Here is a 22,113-nt window from a genome sequence, read left to right as displayed (position 1 = left end):
ACAAAGGCCAAATGCTTAGTGTTGGTTCTAGTACTCTTGCTACTACTGTTGATAGTACTATGACTGGTATTATTGCTATTGTTGCTCTGGAGATGGATGAGAAAGGAGGGCAGACATTTAAGTTGGTCATTAGAGTAAGTAATTGGGGGAGTGAAGCACTTGGACATGTCTCAAGCCCAGGTCAGCTACAGGTGCTCTCCTTCTCCTTCTTGCCATATGCACTGGAAACTCTATCCTTTTCGCTTTTAAAAGCTGCTGATACTTAACTCTTAGTTTTTCTCCAAGTCTGGCTTTGGAGTAGGATCTATTTACAATCTGCCCATCTCTCTTGAAGTCATAGGATTTAGTGTACAGTTACTGGATTAAAAAAGGAGTAAACACAAGGAGGTTAAAATGTATAAGAAGGATGTTGGCTTTCTGCCATGTTGGCATAACAAGATTTATCCTCTGTGTAGCCAGCTTCCAAGATGGCCCCCAATGATCTCTGCCTCCTGGTATTTACACCATTGTGTAATCCTCTTGCACATCTGTTTGTGTGGCCAATAGAATATGGTAGAAGCGATGGATCGTTTCCAAGGATAGGTTATAAAAGACATTGTGCCTTCTCCATCCTCCTTTCTCTCCCTCAGTGTCACCCTGCATTGCTGACTCTGAGAGTAGTTAGCTGCCATGTTGTGAATAGCCCGCTGGAGAGGTCCACATGGTGAGAAATTGAGGCCTCCTGCCAACAGCTAACAAGGAACCAAGACCTTTAGCTAACTGTGTGACTGAGCCTTCTTGAAAGCAGATCCTCCAGCCCTTGTCAAGCTTCCAGCCCTACCTAGACTGCTCTCCCATCAACATCTTGACTGCAACCCCATGAGAGATTCTAAGTCAGAACCACCCAGCCAAGCTGCTCCTTGATTGCTGAACCTTAGAAACTATGTGAAAAAAATAAATGCTTAATTTTTAAGCCACTAAGTTGGGGGTATTGTGTTATGCAGCAATAATATTCTCTTTCTCCTTAAATAACTTGAGAACATATTAAATACGTGATCAGTGGTTTTTAGACATTGGATGACAGATGGCAGCAGGCTGTGATGCCTGAGAGGATAGAAACAAATGAGGTAAGCCCTTCTATTGCACCAGTTTACAGTAGAGCCTGGAAGTTGTTTACAGGCTGTAGTGTGAGGAGGAATCAAAACAGAGCCCAATTTTGTTGGGATTAGGAAACAAAGATAAGAGTTTAGGAAGGCCAAGGTGGTGGTTAGAATTGTAGGTCAGAGTACTGGAGAGAAGGGAGCTTTGGGGGAGAGTGGTGAATATATGTTAAAGAGTACACTCAAGCACATATGTGTTCTGGAGAGCTGCAGAGGGTTCTTCTTGAGTCTTTGGCTCAGTTCTGACATGGCAGGACCTACTCAAAGTCAGGGAAAGAACTACTGGAAAGCAGTAAGAAAACAGTTTCTGGAGCTCACACAAAACTAGGAATAGTTTGTGTCTCCATTATCTAGAGTGTAAATACCTTGTAATACATAGGGCATTGGAAAGAGTCTTCAGAACGCTCCAGGTTATCCCAAGTAATTTAACTGTGCACCAGAACAAAGTCCAACACTGTATAGAGGAATACAACACAATTCAGAACCCAACAATATAAAATTCCTAGTGTTTGTCATCCAATTCAAAATTAAAATGCTTGCCTCACCTTGAATAAGGGATAGAGCATCTAGACAGAAGATCCGTAAGGAAATAGAGGGCTTGAACAACACTATAAGCTAATTAGATCTAACAGATACATACAAAGCGTTCAGCAACAGCAACATACAAATTCTTATTAAGTGCATGTAAAGCATTCTCCAGGAATAGGCCATATGTTAGGCCACAAAACAAGTCTCAATACATTTTGAAAGATTGAAATCATACAAAGTATCTTCTCTGTTCACAGTGGAATGAAGCTAGAAATCAGTGACAGAAAGAGTACCAAAACCCTCAAGAATATGTGCAACTTAAAACAGTACACTCTTAAATAACCAAGAGGTCAAAGAAGAAATCATAGGGGAAATTAGAAAATAATTAAAGACAAATGAAAATGAAAACACAATGTACGATAACTTATGGGATGCAGTGAAAACAGTGCTCAGAGGGAAATTTATAGCATTAAACACCTACATTTAAAAAGAACGATCTCAAACAAATAACAACTTTTCACCTTAAGAAGACTAGAAAAAGAGCAAAATTAAACCCAAAGCTAGCCGGAGAAAGAAAATGATAAAGATTAAAGTGGAGATAAACAAAATAGAGAATGGGAAACAATGTAGACAATCAGCAAAACTAAAAGTTGGTTCTTTGAAAAGATCAACTAAATTGACAAATCTTTAGCTAGACTGACAAAAAAGAGCAAAGACGAATATAACTAAAATCAGAAATGAAGGTGGTGACGTTACCATGACCTTAAAGAAATTAAAAAGATTATAAGAGAGTACTGTGAACAACAAATTGGATAACCTACATGAAATGGACAAATTTCTAGAAACACAGATTACCAAAACTGACTTAAGAAGAAATAGAAAATATCAACAGCCCTATAAGAAGTAAACAGATTGAATCAGTAATTAAAAAAAAAAAAAAATCCCGGGACTTCCCTGGTGGCACAGTGGTTAAGAATCCTCCTGCCGATGCAGGGGACACGGATTCGAGCCCTGGTCTGGGAAGATTCCACATGCTGCAGAGCAACTAAGCCCATGTGCCACAACTACTGAGCCTGCGCTCTAGAGCCCGCAAGCCACAACTACTGAACCCACGAGCCACAACTATTGAAGCCCGTGCACCTAGAGCCTGTGCTCTGCAACAGGAGAAGCCACCGCAATGATACGCCCGCACACGCCTCAACGAAGAGTAGCCCCCACTCGCCACAACTTAGAGAAAGCCCGCATGCAGCAACGAAGACCCATTGCAACCATAAATAAATAAACAAACAAACAAATTTATTAAAAAAAAAAATCCCTCCCAAACAAGGAAAAGTCCAGGACCAGATAGCTTCACTGATGAATTCTACCAAACATTTAAAGAAGAAGTAAATAAATAAACAAATTTATTAAAAAAAAAATCCCTCCCAAACAAGGAAAAGTCCAGGACCAGATGGCTTCACTGATGAATTCTACCAAACATTTAAAGAAGAATTAGCACCAATCCTTCTCAAACTCTTCCAAAACATAGGAGAGGAGGCAATACTTCCTAATTCATTCTATGAGGCCAGTATTACTCTGATACCAAAGCCAAACAAAGACACCATGAAAAAAAAAAAACTACAGATCAATATTCCTTATGAATATAGATGCAAAAACCCTCAACAAAATACTAACAAACTGAATCCAACAATATATATAAAGGATTATACACCATGACCAAGTGGGATTTATTCCAGGAATGCAAGAGTGGTTCAGCATAGGAAAATCAATCAATGTAATCCACTGCATTAATAGAACAATGGAAAGAAACCCCCACATGATCACCTTTCTGTATCAGTTGATACAGAAAGCATTTGACAAAATCCAACACCTGTTCATAATAGAAACACTCAAAAACTAGGAATAGGAGGGCACTTCTTCAGCATGATAAAGGGCATTTATGAAAAACTCACAGCTAACATCCAGTTCGATGGTGAAAGACTAAAAACTTTCTCCTTATGTTCAGGGACAAGGCAAGGATGCCTATCCTCACCACTGCTATTCAACATTGTACTGGAAGTTATAGCCAGAGCAGTTAGACAAGAAAAAGGAATAAAAGACATCCAAATTGGGAAGGAAGAAGTAAAACTATTTTTATTTGTAGATGACATGTTACCATGTATTGATATATAGAAAATCCCAAAGAATCTACTAAAAACCAAATAGAGCTAACAAATGAATTCAGAAAAGTTGTAAGTACAAGATCACACAAAATACAATTGTGTTTCTGTATACCAGCGGTATAGAATCCAAAAAGGAAATTAAGAAAACAGTTCCATTCATACTAGCATCTAAAAGCATGCAGGAATTGAAAGACCTGTACTCTGAAAGCTATACAACGCTGTTAAAAGATATTAAAGAAGACCTAAATAAATGGAAGGATATTTTGTGTTTATGGATTTGAAGACTTAACATTAAGATGGCATAGTATGCAAAACAGTGTACATATTCAATATGATGTCTATCAAAATTCCAGTGACCTTTTTTGCAGAACTTGAAAAGCTGATCTTCAACTTCTTACGGAATTTCAGTGGGCCTAAATAGCCAAAACAGTCTTGAAAGAGAACACAGTTGGAGGGTTCATACCTACCCCATTTCAAATCATACTGTAAAACTACAGTAATCAAAACAGTGTGGTTCTGACATAAGGAAAGAGGTATAGACCAATGGAATAGAATTGAGAGACTAGAAATAAACTAATACATAAATAGCCAACTGATTTTTGACAAGATTGCCAAGACCACTCAATGCAGGAAAGAATAATATCTTCAACAGATAGTTCTGGGACAACTGGATATCCACATGCAAAAGAATAAACTTGGATCCCTACCTCACACCACATACAAAAATTAACTCAAGATGGATCAAAGACCTAAATATAAGAACTATAACTCTTATAACTCAACAATAAAAAGGCAACTCAGGGACTTCCCTGGTGGTCCAGTGGTTAAGAATCTGCCTTCCAATGCAGGGGATGCGTGTTCGATTCCTTGTCGAGGAACTAAGATCCCACATGCCGTGGGGCAACTAAGCCCCTGTGAGCCACAACTACTGAGCCTGTGTGCTCTGGAGCTTGTGTGCCACAACTAGGGAGCCCGTGTGCTCTGGAGCCCACACGCCACAACTAGAGAGAAGCCCACACACCACAACTAGAGAGAAGCCTGCATGCCGCAATGAAGAGCCCACGTGCTGCAACAGAAGATCCCGTGTGCCGCAACTAAGATCCGATGCAGCCAAAAATAAATGAATAAATATTAAAAATAAAAGACAACCCAACTAAAAATGGGTAAAGGACTTGAATAGACAGTTCTCCAAAGAAGATGTACATATGGCCAACATGCATATGAACAAATACTCAACCTCATTAGTAATTAGGGAAATGCAAATGAAAACCACAATTAGTACGCCCTTCAGGCTCACTAGGATGGTTAGATTCAAAGAGACCAACAATAACAGGTGTTGGTGATGATGTGGAGAAATCAGAACACCTGTACAATGCTGGTGGGAATGTAAAGTGTTTCAGCTTCTGTGGAAAACAGTTTGGCAGTTCTTTAAATAGTTAAACATAAAATTACCATGCAATTCCATTCTAGATGTATACCCAAAAGAATTGAAAACAGGTATTCAAATATAGGTACACACATGTTCATAGTAACACTATTTACAATGGCCAGTTGGTAGAAGCAGCCCAAATGGATAGATGACTGGGTAAACAAATTGTGGTACATACACACCATACAATATTATTTAGCTGTAAGAAGAGATGATGTACTGATACGTAGTACAATGTGGTGAAGCTCAAAAACATTTTGCTAAGTGAAAGAAGTCAGACACCAGGGTCACATATTGTCTGATTCCATTTATATGAAATATCTAGAATAAGTAAACCTATAGAGACAGAGCACAGGTTGGTTGTTGTCAGGTCCTGGGGGTAAGGAGAAAAGGGGAGTAACTGCCTAATGGGTACCGAGTTTATTTTGGTGTGATAAAAATGTTTTGGAACTAGGTAGAGGTGGTTGCACAACATTGTGACTGTACTAAATGCTACTGATGTCTTCACTTCGAAATGGTTAATTTGATGTTATGTCAATTTCCTTTCAATTAGAAAATTAAAATGCTTGCAAATAAGCATGAAAATATGACCCATAACTAGGGTAGATAAAATCAATCAATAGAAAGAGACCCAGAAATGACAATGATGATTGATTTAGAAGACAAAGCTGTCAAAAGAGTTGCTACTAATTTGCTGTCAGTGTTCAGGAAGGGAGGGGAAAATAGGAAAATGAAGAGAATAGAAATAAAAGATACAAAAATATGCTGAAATGGAAATTCTAGAAATGAAGAATGTAGTATCTGAAAGAAAAAAATACTTGATGGAATTAATAGCAGATAAGACACTGTATAAAAAAAGATAAATGAGCTTGAATACGTAGGAATAGCAACTATCCAAAATGAAGCACAGAGTGAAAAGACTGAAAAAAAATGAACAGAGCATCTATGAGCTGTTGGATAATATATAGTCTAAGATAAATTAATTGGATTCTCAGGAGAAGGGAGGGGGAACAGGAAAATATTAGAACAAATAATGACTGAATATTTTCTGTGTTTAGTGAACTAAAAAAAAAACCCCAAAAAACAACTATAAACTCCATAGATCAGTAAAGCTCAATGAATCTGATTTGAAAGAAACATTTAAAAACCCACACTAAGGCACATCGTAATCAAATAGCTGAAGATCAGTGATAGTGAAAGGAAATCTTAAAAGCAGTCAGAGGAAAAAAAGACGTGAACAGAGAAATAGAGACAAGAATGACAAGAGTTTTTGTTGGACACTGCAAGCCAGAAAAGAGTGGAGTGATATTTTTAAAAGACTATAAAATACTTGTCAACTTTGGATTCTGTTCCCACTGAAAATGCTTTCTGAAAAGAAGTGACTTGTCATACAAAGGAACTTATTTACAAAACAGAACTAGACTCACAGACATAGAAAACAAATTTATGGTTAGCAAAGGGGAAAGGCAGGGGAGGGATATATTAGGAGTTTGGGATTAACAGATGCACACTACTATATATAAAATAAACAACAAGGACCCACTGTATAGCACGGGGAACTATATTCTATATCTTGTAATAACTTATAATGGAAAAGAATCTGAAAAAATATAGATACATAACTAAATCACTTTGCTGTGCACCTGAAACTAACACAACATTGTAAATCAACTATACTTCAATAAAAATAAAATTTCAGAGGAAACAAAAAAGAAGTGGCTTTTTTGTTTTATTTTTAAATTTTTAATTGTGGAAAAATATATATAACAAAATTTACCATTTTAACCATCTTTTTTAAAATTAATTTGTTTTTTTTGGCTGCGTTGGGTCTTTGTTGCTTCACGCAGGCTTTCTCTCTATTTGCAGCGAGCGGGGGCTACTCTGCATTGCGGTGTGTGGGCTCCTTGTTGCGGTGGCTTCTCTTGTTGCAGAGCACGGGCTCTAGGCACACAGGCTTCAGTAGTTGTGGCACACGGGCTCTAGAGCGCAGGCTCAGTAGTTGTGGCGCATGGGCTTAGTTGCTCCGTGGCGTGTGAGATCTTCCCAGACCAGGGCTGGAACGCGTGTCCTCTGCATTGGCAGGCGGATTCCCAAGCACTGCGCCACCAGAGAAGTCCCCCCATTTTAACCATTTTTAAGTGTATGGTGGCACTAAGTAGCTGAACAGTGTTGTATAACCATCACCGTCACCAACACCCATCTGCAGAACTTCTTGATATTCCCAAACTGAAACTCTGTACCCATTAAAACACTAACTCCCCATTCTCCAATCCACCAGCCCCTGACAACCACCATTCTACTTTCTGTCTTTATGAGTTTGACTACTCTCGATATCTCGTATAAGTGGAATTGTACAAGTCCTTTTGTGACTGGCTTATTTTACTTAGCATAATGTCTTCGAAGTTCATTCATGTTATAGCACGTGTCACAATTTCCTTTTTAAGGCTGAATAATATTCCATTTTATATATATACCACATTTTGTTTATTCACTCATCCATTGGTAGACATTTGGGGTGCTTCCACCTTTTGGCTGTTGTGAATAATGCTGCAGTGAACACGGGAGTGCAAATATCTGTTCAAGTCCTTGCTTTCTGTTATTCTGGGTCTATTTTTCCAGGAGTGAAATTGCTGGATCCTATGGTAATTCTATGTTTAATTACTGTTTTCCATAGTGGCTACACGATTTCACATTCCCACTAATAATGAACAAGGATTCCAAGTTCCCCACATCCTCACCAATACTTACTTTTTTCCTCCCTCCCACACTCCCTCCCTCCCTCCCTTCCTTTCTTTCTTTTTTTTTGGTAATGGCCACCTTAATAGGTGTGAAGTGGTATCTTATGGTTTTCATTTGCATTTCTCTGATACTAGTGATTTTAATATCTTTTCATATGCTTGTCGGCTGTTTGTATATCATTATTGGAGAAATGTCTATGCAAATTCCTTACTCAGCACTCCCCCACTACAAGAAAAATTATAATGTCCTTCAGGCAGCAGGAAAATGAAAAAGATGAAAAAAGCAGAAATGGTAATTACTTGGGTAAATGTATAAGTTTTTTAAATTAATCTTTCTAAAAGGTAATTTATTGTTTAAAGCAAAAATATTAAGGTGTTCTGTGGCTTTTACATAAAAGTACAATGCATAATAACAGTAGCTTGAAGGTTGAGGGAGAAGGGGAAGGATGTTATTAAAGATTCTAATGCCCTTGATTAGATGGTATAATATAAAGGTAGACTATGATAAGTTAAAGGTATATATAATAATCTCTAAAGCAGCCAGTAAAAGAGCAAAACAAAAAGTTATAACTGGGCTTCCCCTCGTGGCACAGTGGTTAAGAATCTGCCTGCCAATACGGGGGACATGGGTTCGAGCCCTGGTCCGGGAAGATCCCACATGCTGTGGAGCAGCTAAGCCTGTGTGCCACAACTGCTGAGCCTGCGCTCTAGAGCCTGCGAGCCACAACTACTGAAGCCCGCGTGCCGCAACTACTGAAGCCTGCATGCCTAGAGCCCATGCTCCACGACAAAGAGAAGCCACCACAATGAGATGCCTGCACGCTGCAACGAAGATTAGCCCCTGCTCGCTGCAACTAGAGAAAGCCTGCACACAGCAACGAAGACCCAACGCAGCCAGAAAAAATAAATTAAAAAAAAAAAAGTTATAACTAATAAGCCAAAAAAAGTAGATAGAATTGAATATACAAAATAATTCAGCAGAAACCACAAAAAGATGAAGGGGACAAAGACCAGATGGGAAAAATATAAAATAAATAGTAGGATGATAGGCTCAAACCTAATGTTATGTATAATCACGTTAAATGTAGATAGTCTAGTGTTGCTTCAGCAGCACATATATTAAAATTGGAATGATACAGAGAAGATGTACAAATATGACACATAAATTTGTGTAGCGTTTGATATTTTTAAAAAAGTAAATAGTCTAAACGTACCAATTTAAAGGCTGAAATTGGATTAAAAAGCAAGACCCAACCATATATTTGCCTGTAAGAAATAGTAACTATAAACACAAATAGGTTAAAAATAAAATAATGAAAAAGACATAACATGCTAACTTAGTTGAAAGAAACTTGGAGTTTCTTTAATAAAACTTGGTTTTATTAATATCAAAGTAGATTTGAGAGCAAGGAATATTTATTACCTGGTAAAAATCAGATCATTTCATAACAATAAAGGGATCAGTTAATTAAGAGGACATACCGATGCTAAATATTTATGTACCTAAGCTCAAAACAAATGAAGCAAAAACTAATAGAAATTCAAGGAAATATTCACAATTATAGTCAGAGATTTCAGTAACCCCTCTCAATAATTGATATAACTAATGGACAGAAAAATTACAAAGATATAGTTAACTTGAGTAACACTGTCAACTTGACCTGGCTGCATTTACAGACCACTTTACTCAAGAAGAGCAGAATACACATTTGTTCACAAGTTCACACACAACATTTACCAAGATAGACTATATTCTGGGCCATAAAACAAGTCTCAATAAATTCAAAAGGATTCAACTCATACAAAGAATCTTCTCAGATCACAGTGCAGTTAAATTAGAAATCATTAATAGATCCTTGGAAAATTTAATTTCCAAATATTTGGAAATTAAATAGCATGCTTATAAGTAATTCATGATTAAAAGAAGAAATCAAAAGGGAAATTATAAAGTATTTTAAGTTGAGTAAGAACAGAACACAATGTTTTAGAAGATGCTGCTAAAACAGTACTTAGTGGGAAATCTGTAGCTCTAAATATCTATACTAGAAAGGAAGAAAGGTCTCAAATAAATGACTTTAATTTCCACCTTAATAATGTATAAAAGAACAGATCCCAAAGGAAGCAGAAGAAAATAAGAGATAATCTGAATAACCCTATATGTATTAAAGATACTGAAATTTGTACTTAAAAAATGTTCTCACAAAGAAAACTCCAGGTTCAGATAGTTTCACTGGTGAATTGTACTAAAGACTATATATAGGAAGAGATAATATCGATTCTACACAAACTTTTCAAAATATTTGAAGCGGAAGGAATGTTTTCCAAAGACTTTGATGTCAGCATTACTGGGGTACCAGAACCAGACAAAGACGTTCCAAGGAAACTACAGAACAATACTACTCACAAACATAGATGTAAAAAATCTAAACAGAATTTTAGCAAATCAAATTCAACAGAATATTAAAAGGATATTATGTCATGACCACGTGGGGTTTATCCCAGGAATGTAATGTTGGTTTAACATTCAAAAAAATCAAATAATATATATAATTCCCCACACTAACAAAGTAAACAGTAAAAAGCACACAGTCATTTCAATAGATGCAGAAAAATCATTTGACTAATCCAGTAACCATTCCTGATTTAAACAAAAGCCTTCAGTAAACCAGGAATAGAAATGAACTTCCTCAGTATGAAAATGGGCATCCATGACAAACTTTGTTTGCTGATATTGTACTTATTGGTGGAAAGATTGAACACTTTTTTTCTAAAATTAGAAACAAGTTAGAGATGTCTACTTTCACCAGTCCTATTCAGCATTGTCCTGGAGGTTGTAGCTAGTGCAGTAGGGCAAGAAAAGGAAATAAATGGTATTCACATTGCAAAGAAAGGAATAAAACTGTCCTAATTCACAGATTACCTGATTTTCTATGTAGAAAATTTGATAGACTTCTACTAGACCTAATGAATAAGTATAGTAAGATTGAAGGATACAAGATCAATATGCAAATGTTGGTTGTATTTCTATACATTAGCAAGGAACAATCTGAAAAAAAACCCATTTACAACAGTATCAAAAATATGAAATACATATATGGATAAATATAACAAAGTAAGTTAAAGAATATTTATGTTCAGTAATATAAAATACTGCTGAAATGAAAGGATACCTAAGTAAATTGAGAGATCCATTTGATCCTCATTATTCATGTATTCTGTATTTGTGAATTGGTCTATTCGCTAAAATTTATGTGTAACCCCAAAATAATACTTGCAGCGCTTTTGTGATCATTTGCTGACACGTGCAGAGTGGTGCAAAATTTGAGTTGCCCTTTGTGCGCAATCTGAACTGAGGCTGAACAAGGTGACACTCTGCTTTCTTGTTTCAGTTCGCCTGCTATAAGTGAACGTCCTTTTCTCGGTTTATTTAGTGTCACATTTTTCACATTTTTCTGCTTTTTGTTGGTGATTTGGCTGTTTAAAATGGCCCCCAAACATAGTGCTGAAGTGCTTTGTAGTGTCCCTAAGCACAAAAAGGCTGTGATATGCCTTAGGGGTAAGATGTATGTGTTTAGATAAACTTCATTCAGGCAGGAGTTACTGTTAGTTGTGAGTTCAATATTAGTGATTCAACAGTATATATTAAGTAAGGGATTTTAGCCAGAAACACACATAAAACAGGGTTATTTATTAATTGACTAACAAAAACGTTATGACCAGGGGCTTACAGGAACCTAACCCTTTATTTCCCCAGAAGCAGTGATTCAGTATTTGATAGTTCACTGTTTGCGGGAACATTAAAAAACATAGCTGTCATTGAGATATCATCATCTCAGTAATGAGAATTGACTATATGTCATGTACACAGGTTGGAAGGCTCAACTTTGTTAAAATTTCACCACATTAATCTGTAAATTCAGGGGAATTCTACTGTAATCCTTGAAGGCATTTTTCCCTAAAATAATTTCACATGGAATTGCAAGAACTTAGAATATCTAAAACAACTTTGAAAAAGAACAGTACTGGGGAGCCAACACTACCTAATTTCAAGAATTTTTATAAAGCTATGGTAAAAATGGCATTGGCATAAAGGTGGACAAACAGATCAATGAAACAGAATAGGTAGTCCAGAAATAAACATACTTATATATAGATAACTGATTTTTTTTTTAAATTTTTATTTATTTATTTATTTTTATTTTTTTGGCTGTGTTGGGTCTTCGTTTCTGTGCGTGGGCTTTCTCTAGTTGCGGCAAGCGGGGGCCACTCTTCATCGCGGTGCGCGGGCCTCTCACTATTGCGGCCTCTCTTTTTGTGCAGCACAGGCTCCAGACGTGCAGGCTCAGTAGTTGTGGCTCATGGGCCCAGTTGCTCCGCGGCATGTGGGATCTTCCCAGACCAGGGCTCGAACCCATGTCCCCTGCATTGGCAGGCAGATTCTCAACCACTGCGCCACCAGGGACGCCCCTAGATAACTGATTTTTGACAGAACCACAAAAGCAATACAGTGGGAAAAATATAACCTTTTCCACTAACAGTGCTTGAACATTGGAGATCAATATACAAAAAATGAAATTTAATCCATACTTTGCACCATGTAGAAAAATTAATTCAAAATGGTTCAGAGACCTAACTTTGCAACCTAAAGCTTCTAGAAGAAAACACAGGAGAAAATCTTTGAGACCTCAGGTAGGTAATGATTTCTTAGATACAGCACCAAAAGCACAATCTATAACTGAACAAATTGATACATTAGACGTTATTAAAATTAAAGCCTGCTCTTTGAAAGACTCTGGTAAGAGAATGAAAAGAGACGCCACATACTGGGAAAAATTTTTTGCCAAGCATATTCCTGATTAATGACTTGTATTTAGAATATACAAAGAACTCCTCAGATAAAACAAGAAGAAAAAGAAATGACCTAATTAAAAATATTCAGATAGACACTGTACTTCATATATGTATATATATGTAGATAACATATAAACAAATGAAAAGATGCTCAACATTATTATGTTTTGAGGGAAATGCTAATTGAAACCACAGTGTGATACCATTACACACCTATTAGAATGGCTAGAGTTAAGGAGACTGACTATTACACACCAATTAGAATGGCTAGAGTTAAGGAGACTGACCGTACCAAATGTTGGTAAGGCCATACTATGTTTTAGCAGTGTTTAAATCCCAAGGTGGCTTCACTTGGAAAAGTCAGAGATTGTAGGCGTGACACTATGGTCTGCTTTGAATCAGGTCCTTGGGCATCTTCTTTCTGTCAGAACCTTGGTACATACTTTAGAAAGGACAACAGTAATTAAGAGTCTAAGACTTACCACTGTAAACTGTTTCCAACATTTGGTATGGCTTTATAAAATAATTTTTTAGGTATAAAAGTTACGCATATTCAAAAAAAGTAAAAACAAAAAGGTAAAACAATGCAGTACTTCAAAGCAGAAAGTGGACACCCCCCTGCTGCCAGCCCCGCTTCTTTAATGCATGCACGTTTGATTTAAAGAAAATAAAAATAAGATTAGACAATGAGCTGTTACAGCTTTTTTCATTCAACATTTTGTAATGTTTTCCCATGTTACTACGTCATTCTTTTTTCAAAGCTGCATCGTCCATCGTAGCTTAGGTAGCCAGTCAATTATTGATGGATAAATATTTAGGTTGTTTAGAGCTCTTGCAATTACAGTCTTGCTATGTAGGTTGTCATTGTGTATCTTATGCGAGTCCTCCTGCAGTATGAATTACCTAAACGTACAATTTCCGTTTTAAAGATAGATGCAATTGAAAAACTTTAATCAGTATTCCCAGATTGCCCGCCAAAAAATGTGTACTTATTTATGTTTGTATCAGTAGAATTTGCACCCATTTTCACACATCCTTGTCAATACTTATATGATTTTTTTTTCATTTTATCAGTCTAATGGGGTAAATTATATCTCATTGGAATTCAAATTTTTATTTCTTTTAACACTAGCTTTTTGAACAGATGTGTTTACTCAATACATTATATGAATTGATTGTACATTTTTTTCTGTTGGATTTTTTTAAAAAATTGATTTATGTCATCTTCATATTTTATGGATTTTATTTTTATCCTCTTCAGTTTTTCTTCACATGTTACAAGTATTTCTTCCCTAGTTTGTTGACTGTTTTTTAGTGTCATTCATGGTGTGTTCTGCTCTATAGAGGTTTTACATTTTTTGTATTGTTAAATCTGTCAGTTTATCCCATTATGTCTTTTAGGTTTCTTATCTAGAAGAGCCTTCTATGTTACAGGATTATGACAAATATTTAGCCAAGTTTTCTTGTGCTTTTGTCATATTTTTATATTCTTCATTTTAATACTTTTGGAATTTATTTTTGTGTCTATATGAGATAGGAACTTTAATTTTTCTTAATTAACAGACAATTATAATACAGCAGTTTGATCCTTGGGTGGTGATTTTGCTTGGACCACCTTAGGTTATGGTCTAATTTGAAGTTATAAGGTTTGTTTTAATTACAGCTATGGACAGACAGTTATATTTCTGCTAGAAGGCAAGAACCTTTGGAAGGTAAATTCCTTACTTTTTTGACTCTGTTTTCTTTCTTTTTATTTTACTTGGGAATTAGGAAGAGTCCCTTCCAATAGCAGGGAATAGGGAAAGGGGAGCCAGCAAAGAGACATAGAAACTGTGTCCAAGTCATTTTCTGGGACCAGGGATGGAAACGGATTCTTCTGTGGAGAGACTTGCCTTGGCAGGTGAGGTAGACTATGATTTACTAGCAACAGCTCTGGCCGTGATTTAACTACCTTAAAAATGTTGCTACTCTAAGTTCTGGCTTAGGAAACTTGGTGTTTTCGTGGATTCTGGTCACACAGTTTTTTCTGCTATATCCTATTCTGCATTTATAGTCTGCTAATGATCTACTTGCATTTGCCAGAATGTGATGTGTTTATTGTGGTTTCTCCTGCATGTGTGCTCTGGAAAAGCCTGGACTGTCTTTCTCTCTTCCTTCCTTGCTAACTTGGTGAATGCCTACTTTCCTTAACTAATCTAATCAGCACCTCTTGAAACCTACCTTTCAACACCCTGTTCACCTAAGGAGTCCCTTCTAACAGCCTTACTACAGAACTTTTCATGTTGTAGTTTAGTGTATTTGTTTCTTGTATGTGTCTGTTTTTCTACCAGACTCTGAGCTCCTTTGGAACAGGGATTTTGCCTGTTAATTGAAAACTGTGAACTGTATTATCTTGGTATATTTTGAAGATTCAAGTCCCACAGAGTCCAGGACATTTTATAAAGATATAAAAACAATCTATCTCAAAAGAGTCATGTCTCTGTTTTGCTGAATGTGCAGATCCTGTTATTATGAATAGCTGTTTTACCAGTGTTACTTATCAAAGTTACGGAGAGTTACATGTAAACAAATTTTATGTCAATAAAGGTAGAATATTCCCTAACAAAAATATGAGAAATCTTAAGTGTAATTTATATATCACACTTGGGGATTTTTCAGTGGAAACAAACTTAATATGTTATAGTAAGTCAGTGGAAAAAATAATAACAAATACATGCTTTTTATAGAATATTAAAGAAATATATTTGTATGAATAAAATCAACTTATCCTAACGAACATTTTAACTCAGAATATTTTAGCTTAGGAAACCATGAAAAAAGTTTATAAAATCATATCACTCTATGCATATTTGATGATAGTGTGCTTTAACAGATTACTTATAAGCAGAATAATAATGCATTCTTATTGTTAATAGTATCTTACATCATTTCATTCAACCAATACCATAATCCACTAATATAAAAACAACTATTATTTCTGTTTTACTGTCCACTAAAGTGAGATTTAAGTACTTTCTCAAGGTTATGTAGATATCAATCAGTGGCAGAGGTATCCAAAACAGGCTCTTAAATAGATGGCATTTGTTCTCTCAAAAGCAAAGTTTTAGAATTGTGAAATTCATTATCGTTAATTTTATTTACTTTTAAGTAGTTATCTACTATTCCAGCCACCAAATTGACTTGAAGCCTGTTTCAAAATAGCTTCATTGAGGACATTCTTAAGTCTCTTGAAAATGTATACTTATGCAACAGTGTACATATTTCTCACTTTTTGTACTTGTTGACTTTTCTAAAAAGTAATATATAAATTAAGTTGATAGATCCCAATTTTTATAGACCAATTTTGTTTTATAATTTTGTAGATATTTTGTCAAAATTTTGGTTTAATTTTGATATTACTGCTCTACCATTGATCTCTGTCAAGTAGTTAATAAGATTTCAGATTGAATAGAGGAACAACTATGGAAAATAAAATTTTAATCATTTTGTAAAATAAAACATATGAACGAGAACTAATTATTTTTAAATTTACCAACTTTAAATGTTTGGGTTTTAGTTATAAAGTTTTATCAAAGTGAGATTTTACATGTATTTTGCACACCTTTCACACCAAAACTTAAATCACACATTAAATCCATTGTGGGGTTTCATTAATGGATTCCATGAGTCCATTATTGGATTCATGTTATTTTTATGAAGCAGAGAGTTAGAACTAATGGAATATAAGTTTAATACCATGTTATTAGCACTTTCCTTTAAAGAATTTAGATCAGATTTTCTTACCAAGTTTACAGAAACGTAAACTTATCATTTTAATCACATTTAAACATATTTAAATCCTAGGCTATTAATTTTTATACTGTAAAATTGTCACATTATTCTTGCTATGCTCCTAATATTTTTTCCATCATAATAGATGAATATGCAGCATTACTAAGTTATGAAAATTGTTATAGTAGCAGTATAAATGCTATTTTAGTGTTATGCAAAATTGACTCATTTTTACCAGCCTTCAGTATTTTCTCATTTTCATTCTTCTTTTGCTTTTTGATATTCAGGTAGCTGTGTTGTCTACTGTACTTGAGTATTTAATGCCATGGTATGCAAGGACCAAAACTGATTATAGTACCAGGTCACCTTGTATTTTATGTAATGACTGACTTTCTGGTACAGTTTATAAAATGTTTATTTGAATGATATACAATGGAATAAGTAAAATGCAGATTTCTTCAACCTCTCTTGACTAATATTCTTTGCCTTTTTTGTGCTGTTCCAAAAAGTAATAATTACTAGGTTTATTTATTTATTTATTTTTGGTTTGTAAACCACTTAGAATGGTTTAATTGTAGAATTAGCTGTCAGCTGTATTGGTCCTACAGTTGATTGCTTAGATTTTTTTTTTTTTAAACTTATGCCTTATTAGGTATTTGTGTAGTATTGTTATAAAATAATTTCTTAATCATAATGATTGTGATCAAGTTATTGTACCAAATATTAGTCCTGTAGAGGGTATTAAAAAGTTAATTAAAAGTATTAAAAAGAATACTGTTTTCTACATTAAACCTTGCCATAGAAAGTTTATAGATGAAGTTCCTAAAATCAGCTATTTCCATTTATTTAATGTATTCCCTATATATTGTGACTACAGTTTAACTGAGCAGGAAGTAATCCATTTGCATGTTTTATGCTTGGGTTTTAAAGTGTTTTTTAACATTGATTAATGGGAGATGAAAGAAAAACTAAAAAGCAGTTAAATATGTCTGTAAATGAGATGAAGGAAAAATACAGGATAAAATACTGTAGTGTTAGGAAAATATTCTGAAGCTGTAATAATAATTGTGGTAGAATTTAAAATACCATACATTTAAAAATCTTAACCTTATAACAATCTGTGAGTTAGTTAAGTAGGATAGATTATTACTCTTATTTTATAGGTAAAGAATAGTAGGCTTAGTAAATTTAAGTAAAAATTATTAAGACATTTCAGGTTAGGGAAGGATTTCTTAAGCCAGAAAAGGCCCAGACCATAAAAGATTGATATTATGCATAAAATAGTCAATAGAAAAAAGGACGGAAGCAGTTCCCAGAAGAGGAAACCCAAATGATCAAAAACAAAGTTTTGTCAAACATCAAATTGTCACAGATTAAAATATCTGACTATACTGCATGTTTTCAAGGTTGAAGGGAAATAGTAATTCTCATGCTGCCAGGGGAAGGTAATTTGGTACAGTCCTTCTGAGTGCTGTTTGCTAGCGTGTTTTAATTTGTAAGAGTGAAGAATTGGAAACAATCTAAATGTCTACTATCAGTGGGGAGAAGATTAAAAAATTTATGATAAAATATTGTGATGGAAATTATACAGCAGTTAAAAGTAATGCACTGGATCTATGTAAGTTAACTCTCCAAAACATAATGAAAAGTGAAGAAAATTGTGAAAATGATATGTTTATTATATTACTATTTATGTGAACTCTAAAACTACATATATCAATACTGTGTATTTTTTCATGGATATGCATGCATTCATATAAGTGTATTTTAGAATATCCTGGAGGGATATATTTTAAATTCACATAGTGGTAGTTTCTGGAAAAGATAAAGGGAACTTAACTGGAATGTAATACTGTTTTTTCTTTTTTTTTTTTTAAAGTAAGACAAAGCAAACATAGAAAGTGTTAATTTCAGTTCTGGGTGATAAGGGCATGGTCATTTGTTAAATTATTCTTTCTACTTCTTTTCAAAGTTTCAATAAAAAAACAAAAAGAAAAGTTACTAAAAAACAGTAGTTGGGAGAGCTAGTAATTAAACTTAGGACTTGCTTCCCAAGTCTAGAGCTTTTTCAATTAATATGTTGCTTCAGAATGAGAAGGAAAACAAGAAAGATCAAATGATGACAAAGCAGATAAAATTTAGTTTTATAGCAATAAGAATAAGAATTATGTGTTTATGCTAAAATTTCTTGAGTGGAAAGGAAAGTTACAGGATCAATTAAAAATTATTATAATCTTATATTGTTTTAAATCTTTAAGCATGCTGTTATCATATATATATGTATAGAGAGCAATTTAGGTACTTAGGAAAAAAAGTTACCTTAATTTATTGTTAAAAATGTGATACATATTTCTGTTGCATGTAATGGAAGACTTTAGGTGATTTGAAATTTTTGTGTAAAATTCATGAAAATAATTTTATCCAAATATACAATCTGATTTCAATCTAAAAAAGTCAAAACTAGTTTTTCTTCCATTTTGTAAAGTCGTTCTTCACAAAAACTTTACAGCCTTTTTATTTACAGCTTCTCTCCAAGATAAAATGGCAAACCCCAAAGAGAAAACTCCAATGTGTCTGGTAAATGAGTTAGCCCGTTTCAATAGAGTCCAACCCCAGTATAAACTTCTGAAAGAAAGAGGGCCTGCTCATTCGAAGGTAAGGTTTTGAAGAGAGGTGGTGAGACATGCTTATCAAAGTCTATCAGATTTATCATCTCAGGTTTTAATTGTGCATTTTGTGGGGGAGGGGGTAGTGGATGGCGTAAAGGCTCTTCGTTCTCTACTAAAAATATTTTGCAGTCTGTAACTAAACAATTTTGTAGCTCATTATGGTTTACAGAGCTCTTTCAGAGACAGTACTTCATAAAAACCTTAATGAAACCACATGAGATATGGATTTTTGATTTCCTTTTAAGAAACTCAGGCACGGAAAAGTTAAGTAACTTGCTTTATAGTTCATGAGTGCCGGTGCCAGCGCTTGAACATGTATTCTGTGGCTCGCAAGTACTGTGCTTTTTCCATTACATAGTAACTGCTAACAGAAAAATGGATACAGAGTAAAATATAACAACAGTTACTTAGTGAGATGTCTTTTCCAATATAATTTTTAATTCTAAGATTCACCATTTATAAAATTTGTATATACCAGTTTTGTTGTTATCTATGTATTCAGTTATAATATTCTTTTAAATGGAAAATTGATTTATATTTTTATATAGCCTCATACATATATGTTTTTACGTATACATGTTGCAAAGAAATCTATGACTAATGCATTTATGTTTGAGCTCTATTAATCTGTTTTTAAAAACTCAGTTGTGCACAAATTTCCTTGGCACATTTTTAATCTTGGATATTGGAGATTATGATAATGATTATAAATTTTTGTATACAGTGTGGAAGCAATTGATTCTCTAAAAGTTGGTTAATCTTCATAAAGCACAGGATTATTTGTTTTCTAGCATCTCCTTCAAAGTAAGGAAAATAAGATGAAACTGAAATCCATCAATTTTATTCCATATTAGAGGCTTTTATGAAGGATTTCTGGGCAGCCCTTTAATTTGTTCATAATATTTTTTGTTCAGAGAAAAAGGTAGTGGCCTTGGTCTACCTGTGTAGTCTTATATCCTGATCCTCTTCCATTCCCGTTAATCATATCTATTTCATACTCATTCTTTCTGCCCTTAATCATGTTGAACTGTTTTCATTTCTTATAGTGTCTCATGTTTTTTCACATCTGTCAGGTTTGAACACACATCTCACATCTTTCAAACCTTTGTGAAACTTCTCTGCTCCTTCCGCTGGGCCTCCAGCAGGTTCCGACTTTCTTAGTTGTAGTAGTTACTGTGCTGTGGTACCATGATATTTGTTGGTCATTATTATTGTATGAGACTGAGCTTATTTAGGGTAAGAAATATTTTATTCTTCTACAGTTCATGGTTCCTCTAGTATGTGTCCTCTTTGCTTCTCATGGCCAATTCCAGGTATTCTTCCTTGAGATAGACCCCCATGTTTGAATTTCATGTTAATAGACTAACCCCCAATGTAACATCACAGTAGTCATTTGCTGACCTCTGGGTGATTCCATCACATTTCTCACGGCTCACTTTCACTCTCTACAATACTGTTTTAATTTTTGATGATATCATTGTCTAAATGATGGTTGTTCCAACATGCTGACATTTCAGTTTCTTGCATGTCTCCAGTTATCTTGTCTTCCACTCTCCTTCAGCCACTCATTCCTGTGATCACATTCTTGATTTTATCATTACCAATAACTGCAAGACCCTCCATAATTATAATCTCAAGCATTCATTCGTCTCTGACACCTATTTCATTCCCTCTAGTAGTCTGACTTCAATAGTCCTTCCACACCACAAATCCATTGATTCCACCACCTTTTTACTATTTCTTACTTCCCTCAGTCCTCACATGTTTCTTTATCTAGCTTAAATTCCATATGCTTTGCATGTACCCTCAACTCTCTTCCCCCCTTGGTTAGTACATGCTTAGCAAAATCCCAACGCAAATCCCAACTCTGCCTTCCCTTCTGAGTTACAGATGAACGACTTGTAGAGGCCAACCCCTCTATTTCTGTACTAAATCCCAACCCTTCTCACCTATTCAAGGTCATTCCTCCAGCTTTCTCTCCCCTCCCCTCCCTTAACTTTCTTCTGTGTTATTAAATTCCCCTTCTAATGGACCAGGTTTGTTGTGGTCCACATTCTTTTTTCTAGACAGTCCCAGATTCCCCTGGGTTTTAAGGAGATCTAGAGATCCCTTTGCCAACCTACACCTACTGCTCTGGGTGCTTTGGTCATAGACCACACCATTTAGCCTGTTGCTCATTTTTAAAGAGTGAGTACTAGAATAATTAGCATATTCTTGAATGAAAGATAGTATTTATGAGTCTAAATAGTATTAATTAATAATTATTGTTAATATTAATTGGCTAGGTCTGGATCCTTTTTGTGGAAAGCAAAGTCCTTTGCGTTTATGCATGTCTACCAGTGGTTTTAAGTGAGATATAAACTGTATTTTAATGAAATAAATGATTATCTCTGGCATGAAAAATTTAAACCTAGGCCCAACTCATTAATTTTCTTGGGACATTAACCAGTTATATGGCAATTTCCATATATATGCATATATATTTTACACACACACACACACACACACTTACTGTAGTGGTTTTCAGCCTTGGCTATTCATTGGAATCACCAAGGGATTTTAAAATTTAAAAAAATACTTACGCCTGAGTCTCACTCCCAGAAATTCTAATTTAAGTGGTCTTGGATGAGGCCTAGACATCAGGATTTTTTTAAAGCTCTCAAATGACCCAGATGTGCATCCAGAGTTGAGAAACACAGGATAGAGATGAATGTCTTCAGGGTGGTATAGAATTGTCTTCTTATACATACTTCATGGGAGGTAGTGATCTATCTACATGCTTTCCTCTTTCCTCCATTGAGTCTTACAGAATGTGAACAACTTGTA

General features: G+C 35.0%; 1 protein-coding gene and 1 pseudogene across 8 annotated transcripts in view; both read left to right on the top strand.

The window, feature by feature from the left end:
• The window catches only part of STAU2 (staufen double-stranded RNA binding protein 2), a 304,415-nt gene that overhangs the window by 12,878 nt on the left and 269,424 nt on the right, over window positions 1–22,113 (top strand). For 3 of the 8 annotated variants that reach the window (XM_068525595.1, XM_068525599.1, XM_068525602.1), the window contains exons 3-4: window positions 14,618–14,747; window positions 19,128–19,273. The exons of 2 other annotated variants lie outside the window; for them this stretch is intronic. In XM_068525595.1, the coding sequence (XP_068381696.1) occupies window positions 14,708–14,747; window positions 19,128–19,273 (186 nt within the window). In that variant the 5' untranslated portion in view covers window positions 14,618–14,707. The remainder of the gene's footprint in view (window positions 1–14,617; window positions 14,748–19,127; window positions 19,274–22,113) is intronic. 3 more of the 8 variants (XM_068525596.1, XM_068525597.1, XM_068525598.1) reach the window with 3 other exon arrangements.
• On the top strand, window positions 9,093–9,185 carry LOC137751665 (U6 spliceosomal RNA; annotated as a pseudogene).

This window comes from Eschrichtius robustus, chromosome 17, assembly GCF_028021215.1.
Source record: "Eschrichtius robustus isolate mEscRob2 chromosome 17, mEscRob2.pri, whole genome shotgun sequence".
In the NCBI taxonomy this organism is placed as follows: Eukaryota; Metazoa; Chordata; class Mammalia; order Artiodactyla; family Eschrichtiidae; genus Eschrichtius; species Eschrichtius robustus.
Note: the sequence above shows the minus strand (reverse complement) of the source record. Positions and strands in the feature narration are given on the sequence as shown.